Consider the following 22,403-nt stretch of genomic DNA (forward strand, 5'->3'; position numbering starts at 1 on the left):
TTGGCACTGAATGTAGCATCTTACCATATTATTTTGTTTAATACTTGTCATCACATTGTATGGTAGCTACCATACCACTATTAACTATTTTAATATCTGGAATCTTACCTATTGTCTCATAGATAGAGTAGATTAGGAATCAGACCCATTTGTCCCAGAGAGTCTGAGATCTTAACCATGTGACTATGTAATACTTCTTCATTATTCTGAATTTTTTTGCAGTAGCCTATGAAATTTCTGAAGATGTAGAATGTGTCATCCTGTTTATCTTTGATCTCTCAATGTGTAAGTTAGGACGGGGAAGTTGTGGTTCTCATGATAGAAAATGCACAAAAATAGAAAAATGCACCTAAAGGGCTTAGCATACTAGCTTTCTCATATTAGCAGAGAGAAAGCTCCTAATTAGTGTTTGTGAAGTCAGTGAATTCTGGCATTATTTAAGGTGTCCTAGCCTGGATTCACAGCACACCTAGAGCTCAGAGAATGATAAAATTGTACTCCTTCCTTCGGGTGCTTTTCAGAGGCTTCCTTCAGACAGCTGCTGAAAATGCCATTTGTCACTTGTCATTTATTATAAAATTACATTAGACATGCTATAACAATAAAGGACAGTAGGAAAAAGATTTCCTATAGTGGTCTTCAATTAATTTAGTCTTATGGTATAGTTATTAAATGGTCAGACTTACCTCTTTAGCCACTAAGATCAAAAGCAGAATAAATTTTCTGAAGTCTCTTTAGCACAAGTAACTCAAAAATCACTTCCACAGCACTGTAACTCAAAGAGGTGTTTAAGAAATGTTTCCACATATTTCCCGTAATTATATTTCTATTTCACTATACTGTATCCTGAATAGCAAAATCACATTCTGATAACAGTGTTGAAATTTAACTGAAAGAGATTTTCTAGACACAGCAACAATGCTCTTAAATACTTTGAGAGACAAGACTGATTTAATTAAATAATAACAGATTCAGAAAGTTCAGGCTTAAGTTCATCCAGAAGAATGTGAGTCATTCATTTCCCATTTTTCTTCTGCTGACTCACCAATAATAAAGGCTTTTTTCAAAAAGTATTTTCAAAGTAGCTTCATTTTAGATGCATATATAACAGATTTCATCATCAGTAGGTTTTCAATGAAGAATTGTAGTTAATTCACCCAATTTGATATATATATATATATATATTTTTTTTTTTTTTTACAGTATCCACAACTTCAAAGTTGTTGAGCCTTTTAAAAATAGGGGTTATCCCTTTGCTTAAGAGGAATAGTAAATAATCCTCATTCAACTAGGTTAACTGGACCCTTGGGCCCTCTCTAGGAAGCAGTTTCAAGATAAGCACTTGGATCTGACAAAATAAAGCCATCAGCTAATAATAAACCAGGAACCAATAATAAAACTATAGTATTGAACTGAAGATTCAGATAAAGGAATGTCACAGAGATATGATGCTTTAAGTTATCCTAGGAAGTTAGGTGAATCTCACTCTCGCTCTCTCTCTCTCTTTCTCTCTCACTCTCTCTTCCCCCATCACAACTTTGCAAGATTATTACTATTATACTAGTTTTTTAAAATAGGAAACCTGAGTTTAAAGATACTTCATGCCTTTCCCACTGCCATTTAGCTATAAAATATAGAGACAGCACCAAATGCATTGCTTGTGTTTTCTGTTACAATGTATCATTTTCTTACTTATTTTATATATTCTGGAATGATTGTAATATGAATGTGTTTGATATAAAACACAAGTTCTCACTTTTTCTCTCTTGTGCATTAAGGTACAATTCTCACATTTAGGCATAAAATTCAGTGTCTCTGTTAAATAATGATAGTACATATTCTATTTAAAACCAGTGGCATAAAAATTTTTCTTCATTCAACTTCAAATTATATTCTTTTCATGTGCACTTTACTTATATTTCAAGTTTCAATGATTGTATTTTGTTCTTTTAGTTTCCATCAAGGTTAGCAATAGTTTTTAGATTTATTTAACTGGCATGAAAAGCATCCTCTTTCAACAAAATTATTAATAATGTTGCTAATCTACTAGAAAAAAGAGAAAATATTCTCAAATCTCCAAGGAGCACTTTTAAGCTCTTAAATTATTTAAAATTTGAAAATACCTTTTATTAAAATGCAAAGACATTCAGGCCCACCAGCTACTACATCTCAATGCAGGGTGTGTTGGATGTGTTTGATGAACTGGTTTTATTGGGCCATGGGAAAATGATAATGAATACAGGCTTACATCTACAAAGTTTAATCATCTTCATATTAACGTTTCTTTTGATATTCAAATCAAGAAATAACCTGGTGATTTGAAAAAATGAAAACCATATAAAAAGAGATAAGTTCAAACAGTTCATTGACTTTTGTTGTGTATCTTAAATAGAAATTTAAAATGCTATTGCAACAGAGATTTAAAATTTGCTTAAGTCTGTAACTGACAACTCAAAGTCAGAAAGGCAGCTGAGGAATTTATAAACAGATTACATACTCCCTTCAATCTGTGGATAACATCTTAAGTGCCTGAGAAGTGCATTTATAGAAATTCATCCGAAAACCATGCCTAACAAAAATAATTAAAAGCCATGTTCTCACTCATAGGTGGGAATTGAACAATGAGAACACATGGACACAGGAAGGGGAACATCACTGTTGTGGGGTGGGGGGAGGGGGGAGGGACAGCATTAGGAGATATACCTAATGCTAAATGACGAGTTAATAGGTGCAGCACACCAACATGGCACATGAATACACATGTAACAAACCTGCACATTGTGCACATGTACCCTAAAACTTAAAGTATAATAATAATAATAAAGAAAAAAAAAGCCACGTTTGAAATAAAGTTAAAACCGACACAAAGAGAAAATGCAGCAAATTATGATTTTTGAGCATTCTAGTATTGGCTAATTTTAATTTAATTTACATTTTAAATATATCCTATTTTGGCACTTAGTCCAGGCATTTAGTCATATATACATATATATCACTAGTTAAATAGTAAGCTTGTAAGAAAGAGTTTTAAAAACAGAGACATTTATATAATGACTTTGTAATCTACTTAATTTCTAAAATATTGCAGTCATTTTTAAAAAGTTTTTTTTGCTTTTAGTTACTTGTTTTCAGGGAAAATGGAACTAGAATACCTTAAAATAAGCTAAATAATTTTCCCTTGAGTTGTAAAATTTATGTAAAGCACCATACACACCGTGTGAAATAATTGGTATGCATTAAACATATTATAGGAGAGTATAAGTAGCTGTAGTAGTAATAGTATACTATTACTAATATATACTAATACATACTAATTAGTATATATTAGTGTACTAAAACATACTAATTAGTATACTAATATATACTAATAGTTCTCAGTGACAAGAACCCTGGGATGAAGAAATCATTATTTCCATTTATTATTTAAGAGAATGATGCAGAGGTTTTAAATACTTTAAGATTAAACAACTTCTAAGCACTGGAGCCAGAATTTTAAGTACTAGCTCCTTCCTGAGCGTATACTTTTTGCAGTGATTTAACACCGCCCACAAACTTTATAGAACATCAGGTCTTACAAGCTACATTACAATATAAACAGATGACAGTGGCATAACCCTAAAAAGCTAGTTTATAAGAGCTTCACATTTTAAGAAGTTAAACATTATTTTCATTATTTAAAAGTATATTCTCAATTTAGGATTCATGTGTCGTTTACAAAATAGGCATTCTTTTCCTTATTTAGAGTTCATGTATCATCATTTACAACATAGGCATTATTAATTTTAGGTTCAAAGGAATATGTATAGGTTTGTTACGTGGGTAAATTATGTGTTGCTGAGGCTTGGTATATGAATGAGCCTGTCACCAAGGTAGTGAGCATAATACCCAATAGGTAGCCTTCCAATGCACACCCTCCTCCCCACTCTCTACCCTCAAGCAGTCCCCAGTCTATTGTTCCCTTCTTTGTGTCCATGTGTATTCAGTGGTTAGCTGCCACTTATAAGGGAAAATATGCAGTATTTGGTTTTCTGTTCCTGTGTTGGTTCACTTCAGATAATGGCCTCCAGCTGCATTCATGTTGATGCAAAGGACATGATTTCATTATTTTGTATGACGGCATAGTATTCCACGCTGTATGTGTACATTTTCCTTATCCAGTCCACCATTGATGGGTATCTAGGTTGATTCCATCTTTGATATTGGGAATAGTTCCATGATGAACACAAGAGTGCATGTGTCTATTTTAATAATACATAATACATATTTATAAGGGTTCACTGCTGCTATTGACTGAATGTTTATATTCCCTCAAAATTTATATGTTGAAATCTTAAACTCGAATGATATGGTATCTGGAGGTGGAGCCCTTGGTCAACAATTAGGTAATGAGGGTGGAAGCCTCATGAATGAGATTAGCATCCTTTTAAGAGATAGACCCTTGTTGTCACTCTCTGTTCTCCACCATGTGAAGACAAAGTAAGAAGACAGCCATCTGCAAAGCAGAAAGTGCTCCGTGGCTCACTAGATACCATATCTTCCAGCACCCTGATCTTGGACTTCCCAGCCTCCAGAACTACAAGAAATAAATGTATGATATTTAAGCTGCCCAGTCATCTACGGTATTGTTTGGTAACTTGATTAACTAAGACAACTGCCCTCAGGCATGTTTGTCAGAAATGTTCTTGTTGGTGTATCTGAAACAAGAAGATTAGAAAAAAGTACCATAGGCTGGGCGTGGTGGCTCATGCCTGTAATCCCAGCACTTTGGGAGGCCAAGGAGGGCGGATCATGAGGTCGGGGGTTCGAGACCAGCCTGACCAACATGGTGAAACCCCTTCTCTACTAAAAATACAAAAATTAGCTGGGCATGGTGGCATGCACCTGCAATCCCAGCTACTCAAGAGGCTGAGGCAGGAGAATCATGTGAAACCTGGGATGAGGAGGTTGCAGTAAGCCAAGATTGCGCCACTGCACTCCTGTCTGGGCGACGGAGCTAGACTCTGTCTCAAAAAAAAAAAAAAAAAAGGTACCATAACAGCCAAGAAAGCTTATATTATTTTAGCACTATGGAGTTATGGTAACATATTCAGTCCTTGACTTCCTGCAAAATGATACCATTCATATGCACTTTTGCAGCAATCCTGTTTAAGTAAAAAATGATCTATTCATAGCCATATATCTCTGGCTACAGATGAGCATATGAGCAACATGTGTATTGTCTTCATATATGTGCATTGAATTACTTTTGTGTAACCTAGTCCAAAACAAACTGGTCAAAACAGCAATTTGTTTAAAATAGATTAAATGGTTAGTCTTTACTTCTTAAACTTCGGCTAGTGGTATCTACTTTAACTTGTTTAAAAAAAAATTGAGGGCTGGAAGTGGTGGCTCACGCCTGTAATCCCAGCACTTTGGGAGGCCGAGGCGGGCAGATCATGAGGTCAGGAGATCAAGACCATCTTGGCTAACACAGTAAAACCCCGTCTCTACTAAAAATACAAAAAATTAACCAGGCATGGTGGTGGGCACCTGTAGTCCCAGCTACTTGGGAGGCTGAGGCACGAGAATGGCGTGAACCCAGGAGGCGGAGTTTGCAGTGAGCGGCAATCACACCACTGCACTCTAGCCTGGGTGACAGAGCAAGACTCCGTCTCAAAAAAAATTGATAAAATGATAGGATGAGTACTAGCTATAAATGAATACAATCACGATGAAAAGATTACAATGATGGTATGGATATTCTGTTAAATCTTTCAACAAGATTCATTTACTTTAGCAATGTTTTTAAACTTTTATTTTATATGTCTTTTATTTTAAAGAGAATTGATTAGACATTTGGATGAAGAATAAACTCTCAAAATAATTGAAAGAGATGTGATGAGTAATTTTATGTGTCAACTTGCCTAGGTTACGGTGCCCATTGGCCTAGTCAAACATTAGTACTTGGAAGTTATTGTTTAGATGTGACTAATATTTTAATCAATAAATGTTGAATGAAACATGTTATTCTTCATAATGTGAATAAGCTTAAAGTTTTCAGAAACCCTGGGGGAAGACTTTTGACGGAGTGTTAAAATGACACACCTAGTTATGATTCAAGAGATTTGGGCTTAGACCAAGAGTCTTCAAATGTTTTAAATCATTAAGAGATTAGGATATATAACCAGAGTTAAAACCTGCAATATGGTTTCAGAGCTATGAGAAGGAAACTTCTCCAAAAATACTTCCTGAGGATACACTCTAATTGCAACAGAGCAGATAGAAGTCTTTGGGGCCTTTAAGCAAGGTAAGAAAGGTGGTGAGATCTGACAGATGTCAATAAGAAAAATTAAGAGTTGGCACAGAATATTTAGAAAAGTACAAAGATGAAAAATTCAAACAGAATTAGAAATGAGCATATACACAGTGAACATTTTGAAAGGACTATACGATCTTAATTGAAAGGCTTGCTAATTAACTTTTTATGCATACTAAGACTGGAGTCATTCTACCCTGTTTTATCCAGCAGTTACAGTCAATATTACCATTCTTGTCTTAGAACAACACTACATGTTTAACTTACAAGAGAAGATATGTGGTAGACAAAGCTGAATGGAAATGGACTTACCATGGAGAGAAAATTAAGCAGCAACAATTTAGTAAATGATTTTATTATAAGGTTATGCAGAAAATGTGTAATTTATGCATATGTCTTTCAAGTAAAATAAAACACAAATTCAATGGGAAAGGAAATCCTGAAACAGAAGTGAAAAACTAAAATCTTCCCTGTCAAACGTTTAATGCACTTACTGAAAAACTATATAATAATCAGTTACTTCATTTTAGGTATATTTTGCATTATCTTCTAAGCTAGAGTACAGAAACTATATTCATGGGTTTTTAAAAATACATTATCTCATTCCTCTAATTCCCATTGGGTGCGACACCTTCTTCATACCTAGTATTATTCTATTAACAGTGGAACTTCAAAAAGGTGTGCTCACTGAATGAATTAGCTTGATGACAACAGTTTACAACAGTTCAGACTCATAGTGAACTTGTTATTCACTATGTTGTTAATAAAACATGTTATTTGCTAAATGACATGCTAAAAAGGAAAATGAGCTAGTTTTCTATTTCTAATGTAGAGTTCTTCTACTACCAACATTATATATTCTAAAACAATTCTATTATGTACCAATTGTGGGTACACACTTACAAGACTTAATTTCTAATTCCTATTTTTGCCAACAACATGCTGTGAAGATTTGAACAACCTGGTTAAACCGGAGTGGCCTAAGTCAAAAACGTAGAAAAGAGCGCTTGTATTGATTGCTTTCTCTCAGCCCCTTCATCATTCACACATATACTAGCAAATGTTTTTCAAATGACAAATGATACATATAGATACATAACATACATATATAGGTTGTTTCTGTAAGTGTATATATATTTGTGTGTGTATATATATGTGCATATGTGTGTGTGTATATATGTGCATATGTATGTAGCCACATTCTCCCTGTCAGAAAAGTATCTCCCTCTCACCTAGACTTGCTAAGTCAACTCTTTCTTGACAACTTCAACACTTCTTCGATCATGATGGTCTTTAGCGACTATTTATTCCCCTCAGCTTCTGTACTATTTCTTTCTTGTGCTTATGATCTTATGTCTATTCTTACTTCTCAAACAGTCTATAATTTATTATTGGGTAGATAATATGCTTTATACATTTTAATATCTCCAAGCCTAATGGGTATTCAGAAAATGTTTATTGGTATATTATTAAAATTATTCAGAACTGTTCTTAGAAAAAGAAAGTAAATATATGTTTAATAGGTCTATTTTTCCTTCCATACTACAAAACACACTCAAAAATCTTCATTCTAGATGATTTCTGCTTAATGTAAAATATCCTTTCAATAGAAAAAAAGTTCATAATTAAAGAATCTAAAACTTTTGCAGACGATTAAGGATGTTTCATCCAATTTTTTCATTTAGAAAGGAAAAAACAAGCTTAGACCTAGAAAAGTTAAGTAAGTCTCTTTGTTAAATTCACAATTTTGCAAGTCTGAGAGCTAACACAAGAAAAAAATGGAACCATGATTTTCTAATCTTAGCTTAGCATTTCAGCTACTACAACAATTATCTTAACTCTGCTATGCTGGATTCTACTCTCTCTGATGATATAACCATGCTGGTTCTGTTTACCACTGTGTTCCCAGCACTGAGTCACACAAAATCTGCGACACAGAAGTCATATGATAATGGTTTGTTGAATGAATACTGAATGCTTCACTATATATACTGGACCATATGAAGTAGAATTTTACTCCCACAAAGGGCACTATTCAAAAGCATTGTTTTGCAGATCTCAGTATCACATTGAAAATACTGCTGTTCATAGAAAAAACAAAGAACATAGTTAATTTCTAGCTCTGGGTTTTCCAACCAAAACATACCGACCCCTCACAGAACTGCCATTAAGATTATTAGTCACTTGCTGTCTTTTTCATAATATACATATGGACAAATGCCATCATGTCTTTGCCTGAATGCTTGCTTTGAGGAAATTTATAAGAACACAATGTGTAAGCAGTAAGTTATTGTTATCATTGAGAATGAGTCATCACAGACTTTAAAACATATAGAGAGGCCAGGCCTGGTGGCTCATGCCTGTAATCCCAGCACTCTGGGAGGCTAAGGCAGCACAATCTCTTGAGTCCAGGAGTTTGAGATAAGCCTGGTTAACAGAGTGAGACCTCGCTCGTCTGTACAGAAAGAAAAAAAAAAATAGCCTGGCATGTTGGCACCTGCCTGTAGTCCCAGCTACTCAAAAGGCTGGGCTGGGAAGATTGCTTGAGCCCAGGAGTTAAAGGTTGCAGTAAGTTAGGATCACTCCACCGCACTCTGGCTCTGTCTCAAAAATAAACATAAAATAAAATAAGTATATAGGTAGGGCTGGGTGCGGTGGTTCACACCTGTAATCCCAGCACTTTAGGACGCAGAGGCAGGAGGATTGCTTGAGGCCAGGAGTTCAAGACCAAACTGGGCAACATGGCAAGACTCAGTCTCTACAAAAAACTAGTAAATTAGCCAGCCATGGCACTGTGCACCTGGAGTCCTAGCTACTCAGGAGGCTGAGGTGAGAGGATCACTTGAGCCCAGAAGTTCGAGGATGCAGTGAGCTATTATTGCACCCCTGTACTCCAGCCTGGGCAACAGAGTGAGACCCTGGCCTAAAAACTGGAGAGATGATAGATAGATAGATGACTGACAGACTATTTCTTAGAATTCAGAGATAATGAAAGTCCACAAGTCTAAAGGATGAAGATAAAAATTCAAATACACATTTTAAAAGAGATAACATCAAACAGTTTGATTTTATCTCCAGTGCCCTTGAGTAATTAAGCAACACGTGTTTCTCATACCCTAAGTTTGTCACTGAGTTGTTCATTTGGACATAGTTACAGTAAACAATGACATAAGGTGACCTCTACTCTGTAGGAGTTTACAAGACCTTTGGGAGAACAAAATGTATCGCTATGAATATGGGGGTCAAGAAGCATGATAGAGGATGGGGAGCAGGGAGGCGAGGTCGAAGGATGTTGCTTTAGGAGGATGAGGAATTAAATTTCAACAGAACAGGAGAAAAAATAAGCAGAGCGGCTTGGATTTGTATTAATCAAAAACATAGAAAGAATGTAAATTTTTAGCGGCAAGTACTGTGATAAGCATTGAAGTTAAGGAAGATTGATATGGCAATAATCTGCAGAATAAATTTAAGGAGAGAACTGTTATTGAGGGAGAGGTCTGCTGGGAGGCCTTTTGCAGGAACCAGGTGTGAAGTGATGAGAGACTGGAATAAGATAGTGGAAGTGGGATTAAAAAATGGAATTTGTTCCCCTTTATTTTAGCTCATTCTGAAAACTGGAAAATATTTCTAAAAGCTTTTTTTCACATGTTCCCTTCTACATTTAGAATACACCGCTTAGGGATGCACACCTGAAAACGTTTGAAACAAACCCTTTCATTTACTTCATTCACAGCCATCTGGATGTCTTGATTGCATATCTGCCTCAGTGCTACCTCATGAAACAGGGATTTTTATATTCTAAGCCTGGTGACAAACTCAAGAGATCACGAATAAAAACACTGCAGTGCCCTCTGGGAGGGCGCAGAAATTTTCACTTCACTTTCAGTTTAAGAGATTGAAAGTAGACTGCTTTTCAGATACTTCAGTATTTCATGGATCAATCACACCAGTATGTTTCAGAAGCTAAGACATATTAAATTTTTCCCTCTATCAAAAGAGAACAGAGCTAAGTTTTTGAAAATATCAAGTATCGAAGCAAGGTCAGATGTACTCTCTGACACTCTTCTCAAGAATCATTTCCTTCAATTGTCAAAGGGAAAAAATAAACTCTTGTCTTAAAGTTGGAGGTAGAAATCATTTTAATTTTAAAGAGCTTCTTATTTTGTATGAATCTCGTGGCTTTTTTACTCTGAGAATCCTTCCACCTTCTCCTATAATACCAGTCAACAATGGATACTTCAAAGTACTTGACCCGACTCACGGTATACACCAAACAGCAAAAGCAAAGGTAGACAGGTTTTCTTGAAACTGTTATAAATTTAAAGTTGATAGTATAATGTATTCTGAATACATTCAGAGAAAGTATGGCCTCAAGTGCTAAATAATTAAGTAAGCAATAATTTACCTTTCAAACTTTTACTTTATCTCCTGTGTGACTCAGAATTTGCTGGACTTTAAAATACGTGGGGAAAAAATACATTAAACATCCTCCCTTTTTTATATTCAAACCATTTTATTAGCTCACTTTACTCATACAAATTATATTCCTTCTCCAAACATTTTTTTTTTTTTTTTATGAAATGTCTGTGCAATAGAGTTGATGGTAGCAGACTTTGCCCGCAGGGAGAAAGCCAGATTCAGAGGGCTCCATGAACTAACTGCCTGGAAATCAGAACGCTGGATGCCAGTGTCCATTCTCTGGCTGACTCAGCAGGAGCACCTGCCTGCCACTTAACCTTTGGCTAGCGACTCCCACTCAGACAATAGACTGGGTTCTTAAGAGCTTTTATTCAGTTTAACCATAGATTTACCTCTTTTAAATGACCAAATTTATAAATAATTTTTAGATGAAAGAGAATCTTTACGAAATTTAGATGCAAACATTTTAAAAGATCTCTTGGTAACAATAAGAGCAAAAGTATAAACACAGTCGCACATTCGAATAGCCTTCTATCTTCATGAAAAACACTACAAGCTTTCATTACAAATGTATTCCTGAGAATACGTTTGCTCAGGAATGGATAGTTTTTATAAGAGTAACAACCTAGAAATGAAACGCACACTGATATAATGATTATATCCATTTTTTTAAAATTCCTTAACATATTGAGAGAGCTTTCCAATGAATGTCACGCAACACTTTTCCCTTAGTACTTCTGATATGTAAACGGATTTTTTAGACTTACTCATCTAATTTTTAACCAAAATACTTTTATGCCTATTTTTCACGTCTCCAACTAATTATAAAGTTCTACAGGGCAAAAGCCTTGTATTGTTACCTCTCACCAGGAGTTCGAGTAGAGTGGTTTTCATATTGTAGGACGTCAGTTAACATTGCAAACTGACAGACTAATTGAAGTGGCCTTCCCACCCCTCCAACTCAGAAGGTTTATAGAATGCCTGAGATTTTCAGAATCAGGTTGAATGAGGCAACTAAAGGCAGTAGGAACCGGTGCAGAGAAACTAAGGGGACGCTGCCAGTTGCCATTCTGATTGTGTATTTGTGAGATTCCGGAAGACTCCAGTAGGTGCTCTGTGAATGCATCTTAAGAGGGTGCATTTGACCAGTAATGAATGGATAATAATTGAGATAGGACTAAACTGATTTAAAAGTAATTCTTCCCTAATGTCCTCTGAACATGAATCAGTAAACAGTTATGTAATAGGATTTTTGACAAAGCTCTTTTATTAGGAACTCTAATACTATTTGGAAATTAGATTGTTTGTATGTCCCACTCATAAGTAACACTGATAAGCAAGTACTCTTCATTGGTATAATTCAGAAAATTGCAAAATCCTGTCTCAAATTTTATTAATAGGGCAATTTGCATGACAGCAACTCATTTTAATAAGCATTGTAATTGCCACATCAAACATTATTAAGACCTTCCAAACCCAAGGCTGATGTTTTGGGAGGATGGGTGGTGAGTGAGAAAATTTTGCTTAATAGGATTTACATAAAGGATTGTTTTCTTTCCAGGATTTGTCATGTTTCCAGAATTCCCATTAGTCATTATTCTAGCCCTTTTCCTCAACTTTTCTGTCCAAAAATCATGTTGATGTTTCCAATAAAAATAAACTCATTATCATTATTATTATTTGCTGTAAAAACAGCAAAAAATATTTTGCTGTTTGGTTTATAATTCTAACACAGGTAAATTGTACTTGTAAAATAAACTGATAATATGTTATACTAATCTCCCAGGTGAAAATGTAATAAATCTATCAGACAAGGACCAAAAGTATCACTGCTTGTTCTGAACATAATGAAATGCAGCAATCTACCTAAGTGACGAGAAAGTAGGGGATATGCTTCAGAAATAAGAATGCTTACAACATGTTTAATGGATATTGGAAAAGATGTGTCTCAGGTGTGAAGTGTCTGCACACATAAAAACTTATTAAGCTAATGCCTCTCAGTCTAATTTCTTTTTGAATTAAAAATAAGTTTTAATCAAACCCTAACCTTTAACGTTATATGACCTCTATTACCCTATGTCATGGCTAAGTGAAAAAATTAGATGAACACACTCTTAGACAATTGTTTAAATGTCCTCAAGAATCTTAAGGCAACAAATATATTTGGGAATAAGCACATCAAAATTCTATGAAACCATTTTTTTTTTCCTACCTAGGATATGCTCAAAGATCGATTTTAGGGTTCTCAGTAAGTGGCCATTGCTTCTTAGGACAAATGAAGCAGTATCAGTATTAGAATGCTGACCCTCATCAGTAGTTCTGCAGCTATAAAATTACAATTGCAGGGGCTGGGCACAAGTGGCTCATGCCTGTAATCCCAACACTTTGGGAGGCTGAGGCTAGAGGACTGCTTGAGGCCAGGCATTTGAGACCAGCTTGAGCAACATATCAAGACCCCACTATGCATGCCTCTAGTCCTAGCTACTCAGGAGCCTGAGGCAGGAGGATCCCTTGAGCCCAACAGTCCAAGGTTACAGTGAGCTATGACTGCACTGCTGCACTGAAGCCTAGGTGACAGAGCAAACCCTGTCGCTAAAAAAAAAAAAAAAAAAAAAACGTAAAAAAATAAAGCTACAATTTATTTTGCATCTTACATAAATGGCAGATCACCATTCATATGGTAAAAACATTGGCAATAAAAGTTCAACATAATTATGACATAATTAACAGTCTATCTTTCAATTTAAGCTCTCATTTCTCCTCCAAACCCACCATCTTAACCACTAGTCCCTACACTGTGGGATTATTCTCCCTTCTTTTGTGCCTTTAATCAAATTTCTCACCCATTAAAAGATATCTTCGGCCTTCCTCACGACTCTGTTAAGAATGGGGAGGGGTCTGATATTTTCCCTACTTGCTGGCTAATACATTAGGCTGCCATAGCTTCATGGATGCTAACTGAAAACACAGGACTGCTGGGTCTGAGAGAAAAGACCTCATTACTGAAGCCTCAAAAGCATGCGCTTCCTGTTTTCATAGGTTTTCCCACCTTGATTTTCACAGGGACAATGAGTTGGGCAGCACAGGTGAATGCCATGCACACCATTGGTTTTTGACACAGCTAAGAAACCCTGAGCTCAGAAAGCTCCCCATCTTATAAAGGTCCTGCAAGAAAGCCTGATTAATTTTTGCCCCTGAGGTAAATATTATCTTTACTATCCTGGTCAGGAAACAAATCTGCCCTCTTCCCTAAAGGCAAACACTATCTCTATTGTCCAAGGCTGTTTGTTACACACTCTTGAAAAAAGGAGGTCCGAACGCAAGCTATCAAAAAACATGGAGAACTACCAGGGAGAATTCTTTCAAAACCCATCCTTAAAATTGCAATGTAAATCCTACTTCTTTCGTAAGAGGCCACAATAACCTTTTACTTCCAGCACTATATTTTCAGGGTCATTAGCATATCAGTCACTGCTGTGTGGCATAATTTATGTTATTAACTTTATTACTTAACATTTGTAAACCATTTATATGAATTAAATTGTCACTTTGTCTTCTTAAGTGGTTTAAACTCATTGAAGGTACAAATTATTAAGTTCCTTTTTAGCCCCACAAAATTCAGTGGAGCTATATTTTGAATAGCCACTCAACGAATGACACAAAAGTCAGTTATTTTTAAAAATATTTTATTCTAAACAACATGTAAGAAAATTGTAGTGGAAATTAACCTAAAGAGTTTTATTCTTAAAAAGTTTAGAAGAAAAATTAGTTATCAGAATGTCGTACCAACATTCCCTATGCTATTTGCCTATCTTTTATATAGGAGACATGTTTTTAGTTAACTTTATTTGGCGTCAAATACCAAGGAATACCAATTCTTATGAATAAATAAAGTGTGAGTATAAATCTAGTTTTAAGTTTTTGAATTAATAATGATCTGCTAAGATTTGGAATGAAATTGGTTTTGACTTCATGGAGCTTAACAACAAGAACCTCCAAGGTAAAAATCTTCAAATCTATACTTTATTAATGTTTTAAAAATCAAACCATGCAAACGCAGTTTTAAAAGCCCAATAATGATACATCAAACAACCTTAGGTATTTCCAATACCCAGAGGCAACGTTTTCTAATGCATCTCAACTATTTATAAATGGTTTTGCCTTCATGTTTGTAAGTGTTCAACTTCTATTTATAGACTTATTTTTCATTTTCACATTGTCTTACTGATTTCTTCTTACAGAAAGGAAGCATTTAACTCTTATACTAACCTGCTCTCATCCACTATATATTTATAGCATGCTTTTGGTTAAATCAAGTGTTGTTATTATGACTATGAAAGCAATCTTTACAGCTGAAACTTGTAGTATATTTGGATTACATTTCATTTCATACAGCTTTTTACATTCCCTTAATAACTCACATATTTTGTATGCTCAATTTTGTATCCATCTATCATTACCATATTATTAAGCTTTCCATGAGAATTTGTCTCTAAAATATCAGGTAAGCATCCATTATTCCAGCTTCAATCTGTCCTGGTTGCTTCTGAAGCTTAATGTATGACAAGCTTCTATTGTCGTGCTGTCCTGCTTCCTTATCATTCTGAGATTAACTTCAATATCTTCCTATACATAGCCTCTTACTTTGGGGATATTTCTCCCTTTTTTGTTTACTTTTTAGTTTTGGAGGAAAATAGATAAAAGTAGTATCCTCAGCAAGGGTGCATTAGCCAAAAAAAAATTGAAATCTTATAGGTCTAAAAATGTCTTCTTGACATTTGAAAAAATAGCCTGGCCATACAGAAGATTCTAGTTGAAATAATTTTCCTTCAGAATTTCAAAAGCTCTACTCAGCTGCCTTCTAGCCCCAGATTTCCATTGGGCAGACCTGTGCCATTTTGATTCCTAATTTTTTATATGTGAGCATTTTGGAAAAAAAAAACTCTTTGGACATTTTAAAGATCTTTGTTTTTTTTCCTAATATTTTGAAGTTGCATGCTATATGCATTGAAGATTTTATTTATTTCATTGTGTTAAGGATCCAGTGGTAGCCTTATAATTAGGAACACATGTCCAACTATGACGGGAAATTCTTAATTAAAAAACGTCACTTTCACTGTTTGGAACTCTTATTATTCAAATGTTTGATCTGCTAGATAAATACTCTAATTTTCTTATCTTCTTATGTAGTATCTACTTGATTGTAAAATTTTGTTTTACTGTTTATTTTCCAGCCCTTCTGCTGATTTTTATGTTACCACTTTTAATATTGTACGAGCTATTTTATATTCTCTGAAAGTCCCTTGTTGGTGTTTTCCTGTTCTTGTTACATGAATGCAGTATTTTCCTTTTCTTCTGAGAATACTATTAGTCCGTTTTCGTACTGCTATAAAAAACTCCCCAAGACTGTGAAACCCATGAAACAAAAAGGTTTGACTCACAATTCAGCACGGCGGGAGCGACTTCAGCAAACTTAACCACAGCGCAACGCAAAGACAAAGCCAGGAACGCTCTCCGCAAGGCTGCCGTCCTGAGCACGAAATGGAAACAACCGTTCTCTGACCAGTAACAGAATCCTTTTCCACAAGAAAAACCGCCCAGCGGACGGGTCAGCGTCTACGTAACGCTTCCTCATAAAACCATCAGATCTCCTGAAAATCCCGGGACTCTCACGAGAACAACACAAACAGAAACCACCTGCGAGCTTCAATTACCTCCACCTGGTCTCTCCCTTGACACGTGGAGATTACGGTGATTATAATTCCAGATGAGATTTGTGTGGGCATGGGGGCAACTATGTTCAGACACTCAGAAGACACTCAGAAGCGACTTTCCCCAACAACCACCACAACAACAACAATTGTAATTGGTTAGCTTTTGATCAGAAATATTTGCATAAATAACCAAATCAGATTCAGGAAAGAAATTCAAGTCACTGTGTGGTTATAAAATCTACCAGCCTATAAATGTATTTTCTCAATAAATTATATTTCCTAAAACTCTTGGAATGCTTTTACAATTCTTAAATGATAAAATTATAGGTCCTATAAATTGAGGAACATGATTATAATAATTTTTCAAACTGTATTCTTGATTAACATAGTAAAAAACATGCAGGCCGGGCGCGGTGGCTCATGCCTGTAATCCCAGCACTTTGGGAGGCCCAGGCGGGTGGATCACGAGGTCAGGAGATCAAGACCATCCTGGCTAACACGGTGAAACCCCGTCTCTACTAAAAATACAAAAAACGAGCCGGGCGTGGTGGCTGGCGCCTGTAGTCCCAGCTACTCGGAGAGGCTGAGGCAGGAGAATGGCGTGAACCCGGGAGGTGGAGTTTGCAGTGAGCTGAGATTGCGCCACTGCACTCCAGCCTGGGCGACAGCGAGACTCTGTCTCAAAAAAAAAAAAAAAAAAAATGCATGTGGTAGTTCCTTTATAAAATCTATATAGCTTAATACTTTCTACTAAATTAAATTTTAGAAAATTATATGGGAAAAAGTCGCCAATAAAGATACATAAACTTTCTCAAAGTGATCAAAATGTTAATATAGCTATTACAAAGATTTAAAAATATCCATCTAAAGAAAGTCATCTCATTTTATATTATTCACCATTGTGTCAAATTCCTTTCCTGAAACTACATTTCCTCATCAAAATAATGACTGGTTAGCACATAATTTTATTTTAGGAAGGTTTTAGCTCTAAAGGTAGAAACTTGTAGAACGTGGGATTTACTGAGAGATACCCATTTTCACTATTATAAAAACTCTCTAAGACTACTGATGCATTACATTAATATATACATTATGTGTTATTATATCAATAGATTATGGGGCAGATTTTAGAGACAATCTTTTACAGGAGATTCAAGAATAAATTCTAACATTATTAATTATTCTTTTTGTTAAATCCAAGTCATTGTCTGCCTCAGCTTGGTGTTGTAAAAATATTTTTTACTGCTGATTTTGCATGAGTGTATTTTGTTTTCATGCATATCCTGCTTCCAAGTTCTACTGATGGTGATGAAAGTTCCACATGTGAAATCAGTTTAGAAAAAGAAACAGAAACCTAAAATGCAGTGGATGATTTTAAAGGCATGATTCCAAACAGATAAAAACAGTCCTATTTTTTTTAGCATTTCCTAAAATAGTTAAAGCAAAAGTACCTGAAATAAGTCATTCACTTGCTTATAGTTTATATAAAGGAATATCTATTCAATTAAGCTGCCCAACATTCAATCAAAATTAGAGCACAAATAAATCTTAAGGATTATAATTCAGTTTTAGACACCAACATTGCCAGATTTAAACTTAACATGAATACACTAGTCATGTCTTTATCAACAATGATAAAGCATGTTTTAAATTATAGAAACTCAGGCAGAGAAAATGTACTTGAACCTAAAAACTCTGGTCTTCAATCAAGGTTCTATTTGGAGCACATGGACTCCTTAGCTAGGTCTAGTGTTCTCTATTGTTAAGTGTTCTTATCACTCAAAGCATGTTTCAAAATTTACTATCTGAAGGAATTCATCTATTCAAGCCCTCAAAAATAGGAATAACGACTTTAAATGTATGTCTATATCCGCATAGTAGAAAGATCACTGGCGCTAAAGGTAAGGCATTCTCTGGGAAACTTATATTAGAGAGATGTGATGTTTATTTATATAGAACTTAACATCATGTTATTTTCTCAAATGTATAATTTTAGACAGCTTGTTAATAAAGCCTAGCCACCAAACAAGTACTGAAAATAGTACTTCAACATGGTATGCATCACAGTGATATTTCACTGAAATAACATTCAATGTTATTGTATGTTATGTTAAGTCGAGGTTGCATGAGAAAACCCCAAAGGAAGTCAAAGAGGAGAAAGGTAACAAAATAAATGTCTCCAGGCATGGTTGAATGGAAGAGGAGTCAAACTTTAGAAGGCTAGCAGGGTTTGGGAAATCTGGAGAGAACAGTGCTATTATTTCCAGTAAGGTGTGCGATATGAATGAGATACTCAGGCACAATCCAGTCTGCACAGCAAGAGACATGAGCAGGTAGAAAGGAGAAGGGATACTGCAGACTAGCAATGAAAAAGTCTTTCTAGTAAAAGGAAAAGAGAAAAATATTTTTTAAGTCTAAAAATGTGAATTTCCCCCTTTGTATTTAACGTGTTAACCCAGCAATAAAATTTTTAAACTATCAGACCTATTGTTGCAGAAATGCAAGTCAAAAATCCCATACTCAAAACCTTTGGGGTATGTGTTTCAGAAATTTTCAGATTTTAGAAAGGTTATATAGTATATTTGCCATCTATTACATGACACACTTAGCTGGATATTTGGCTATATTGTGTAATCAAACACATTTCTTGGGCAAAACGTGATTATTCAAAGTCTGGTAAATAAAGAGTGTAAAGCTTTTTTCTATTTTTCTATTCAAGTCATTTCAGGTCAAATTTTGACACCACACTAGTTAATATCAAGTTTTGCTTATTAAAGTTACAAACAAAACATACCCACTGATTTTCAGAAGTTTTTAGATTTTACAGTTGTGTTTAAGGTATTGAAGAGGTGTATTTTAAAATTTCATGACCTAAACTACAATAACTAAAACAGAAGTATGTACTCTAGACTATTAGAAAAAGTATCCAATTCATGTAAATTAAACTTAACCTAATTTAAAATTGTATATGAATAAAAATACTGAAAATATTTAGTCAGGAAAATGGAAGCCAGGGGCTATATTATTTTGGGAAGTATACAGGTATGGTCAACCTGTGCACCCATAAAAATAAGGAAAGGGTGGTACAGGGGATGAAGGTTTCTAAATTATGCCAAGGGATGAGGGGCACGGTGCCTCAGGAAATAGAAGATACTATAGAGGATGAAACAAAGATTTCTCGCCCGTCCTTTCCAGAAGGAAAGCAGGTATCTGAATGTGGAAAGCAAATTACAAGTGCTGCTTTATCACCCACTTCTCAGTCATCTAAATAACTAAATGAGATTCAGCAGAGCATCTGACAAGTAGACCGTGTATAATTTCAAGCCCCTTGCTAACTATGTAACATCCTATCCTGCACTGAAAGAAAGGAAAGCGGAAAGAAAGGAAGATAGGCAGAAAAACAACATCTTCGCAGTTGTTGCTTATGCCTAAATTACTTTAAGAAAACAAAAATAATTATCTTACATTAGAGATTTAAAAATTAAAATGCAAATTCTTGTAAAAACATAATGAAGTGATAGAAAAACCTGGGCAAAAGACCAAATTAAATGTAGGCCTTTGCTTTGTTTCGGTGGGGAAATAAGTAAGGAGACCAAAAAGATTTAAAATATTATCATCAAGAGCAAAATGTAGGAAAATGAGACTAAGAACAAAAATAAATCAACAAACATTTTTCAGGTGGCACAGCACTGTCCAGGGTTGGTGCTGATTACTTTTAACAGAGTTGGACCAAAAGCAGACTATACGTAGAGATTTTTGGTCATTTAAAGGCCAATTCATAATGCTCTGTTTGTATGATGTACATTTAAAAAAAAATAGCTGTATTCACATGTAGGTAAAACAAACGTAAGTTAAAGAATATATAGCATGATCCTATTTTAATAAAAATATAAAAATGCATGTATATATTTATACATAAAGATAAAAAACGTATACATTAAAACCCTAGTTATTGGTGGGATTACCAGTGGTTATTGTCTTCTTGTTAATATTGTTCCTAAGTGTTCTATAATGAATATGTATTATATCATAGAAGTTATGAAAGTTTCTAGTGAAGATTCCTTTCTTCAGGAATGTTTTAAGGGAGTTATTATTTTGCACAGTTTTCATTCTCAACTAAACAGAACGCTACGGTTTTTGAGAAAACCATAGACTTGTGGGACAAAAGCAATCCGTGCTAGGCTGAATTCTAGTTCTCTGGAAAATGTACTTACAGTATACGTCCACTCTGATTGACTTTATCGCTGGAGACCCCAAGCCGTTCTCGGCTTTACAGTAATACCGGCCTCCTTGATGTCGCCGAATATTTGCAATCCTCAAAGTCTCATTGAAGACACTTGAGTCTTGGAATCTGTCAGAGGCACTTCCTGCTGTTTTGGTCCACCTGATCTGAGCAAGCATCAACAAAGATTGTTACTTTAGGTTGGTTTTCCCACAGAGAAATCAAATAGCAATCACTCATTTGCAGAGTTTGCATTTAGAGCTGCTACATTGCCTCTCTCATCAAATTATTGAAACACAATTAAGGTTTACAGACACGATTGAATTAAAAAATTTTCAACGTAATGTCATCATTGTACAGTGTGTAATTTGAATTCAATTGCATAGAATTCATCAATTGCCTAATCAGTGTGGAGGGCAATATAAATTATAACATAAAGGGAGTTAAATATCAGTAGTACATTGAAAATATGGATTAACTTTTCTTTTTGTTGGACATTTAAATTTGTTTTTCATATTTTCCAAACCTTGTAAGATAATTTTACTTATTTTGTCCAAGTAGATTCTCATTTTATTTTTGGACATGCCTCATTCTTTTATTTGAAATTTCCTATTTGATTTGAATAGTTTAGACATAATACCATAACGGCTTATTGAGATTATGTATAATTTTAAACACCTGGTTGTTTAAGAGTTTTTTTCTTTGATGGTTTTGCTGTAATAAGCCCACAAATGATTTGTCTATTTTGATCATTAGTATTCACTTTACATCAATAATTATTTTTTTAAAAATGTAAACTTTTCAAGGAGAACATTTCTACTAAACTGCCAAAACACTGTGAGTATCGAAAACATTTCATTATAAACAATACCATTCTTTTAAACACAGCTGTGTACAACAGACTTCGTTTTTGCTAGCAATAATGACTGGTATTCAACTCAACTTTTGTGTATTTTAGTGTATAAAACCTGAATAAAAGCCACATACTCATACTGTAAAGTGATACAAAATAGAAATTAAAAATAATTTGATTTTATTTCCCTTCGTGCCCTGCTATATATTTTAGTTTGTTTTTATTTTAAGGTTGAGAAACAGCTGATAGAAATCCTCTGTTCAAACACATATGCTGTGACATGGAAAATGAAACTAAATACTGAATCATCAAAACAGAAATCCTATAATATTGCCATTATATATACCTATTTTCATATGAAGTTAATTAAAATGTATGATCTAATGGCATAAAAAGTATCTTTAAAAAGTTATCCACATAATTAAAATATCTGTATAAATATAACCATGTTTGCCCTTAATTGTGAATAGAATAAATACGTTATTAAGAGATGAATCTTAAAAACCTGTAAATCGCAAAAAGAAATATCAAATATTTATTCAAAATCTTCTATATATATGGAATACACAAAGATGCAAATGGCATAATTTCTGATTTCCAGTAGTTTATAAATGTATTACTGACATACTCATAAGAAGAAAAGGAGAATTTTGTAAATTATGTCAAAAATGGAAGCATACTCACACTTTCACTTAGCAATTATCTGGTTAAAATTTACCTTACTAACATTTGCAAAATGATGCATAGAAATTAGCCCACTGTTTGTGTAAAAGTGTAACATTGGAAATGATATAAATGCTAAATCATAGAGAGGTGGTTATAAATTGACTCTAAAATTGAACTGAATACAGTCATTAGAAAAAAAAATACAAAATGTATTAAAACGAGGCAGGTTGATCA

General features: G+C 34.6%; 1 protein-coding gene across 2 annotated transcripts in view; it reads right to left on the minus strand.

The window, feature by feature from the left end:
• MDGA2 (MAM domain containing glycosylphosphatidylinositol anchor 2) overlaps positions 1-22,403 on the minus strand; it is an 836,747-nt gene that overhangs the window by 331,293 nt on the left and 483,051 nt on the right. For both annotated transcript variants that reach the window (XM_032179359.2, XM_032179361.2), the window contains exon 3: positions 20,643-20,817. In XM_032179359.2, coding sequence (XP_032035250.1) covers positions 20,643-20,817 — 175 coding nt within the window. The remainder of the gene's footprint in view (positions 1-20,642; positions 20,818-22,403) is intronic.

This window comes from Hylobates moloch, unplaced genomic scaffold (genome assembly GCF_009828535.3).
Source record: "Hylobates moloch isolate HMO894 unplaced genomic scaffold, HMol_V3 SCAFFOLD_16, whole genome shotgun sequence".
NCBI classification, from domain to species: Eukaryota; Metazoa; Chordata; class Mammalia; order Primates; family Hylobatidae; genus Hylobates; species Hylobates moloch.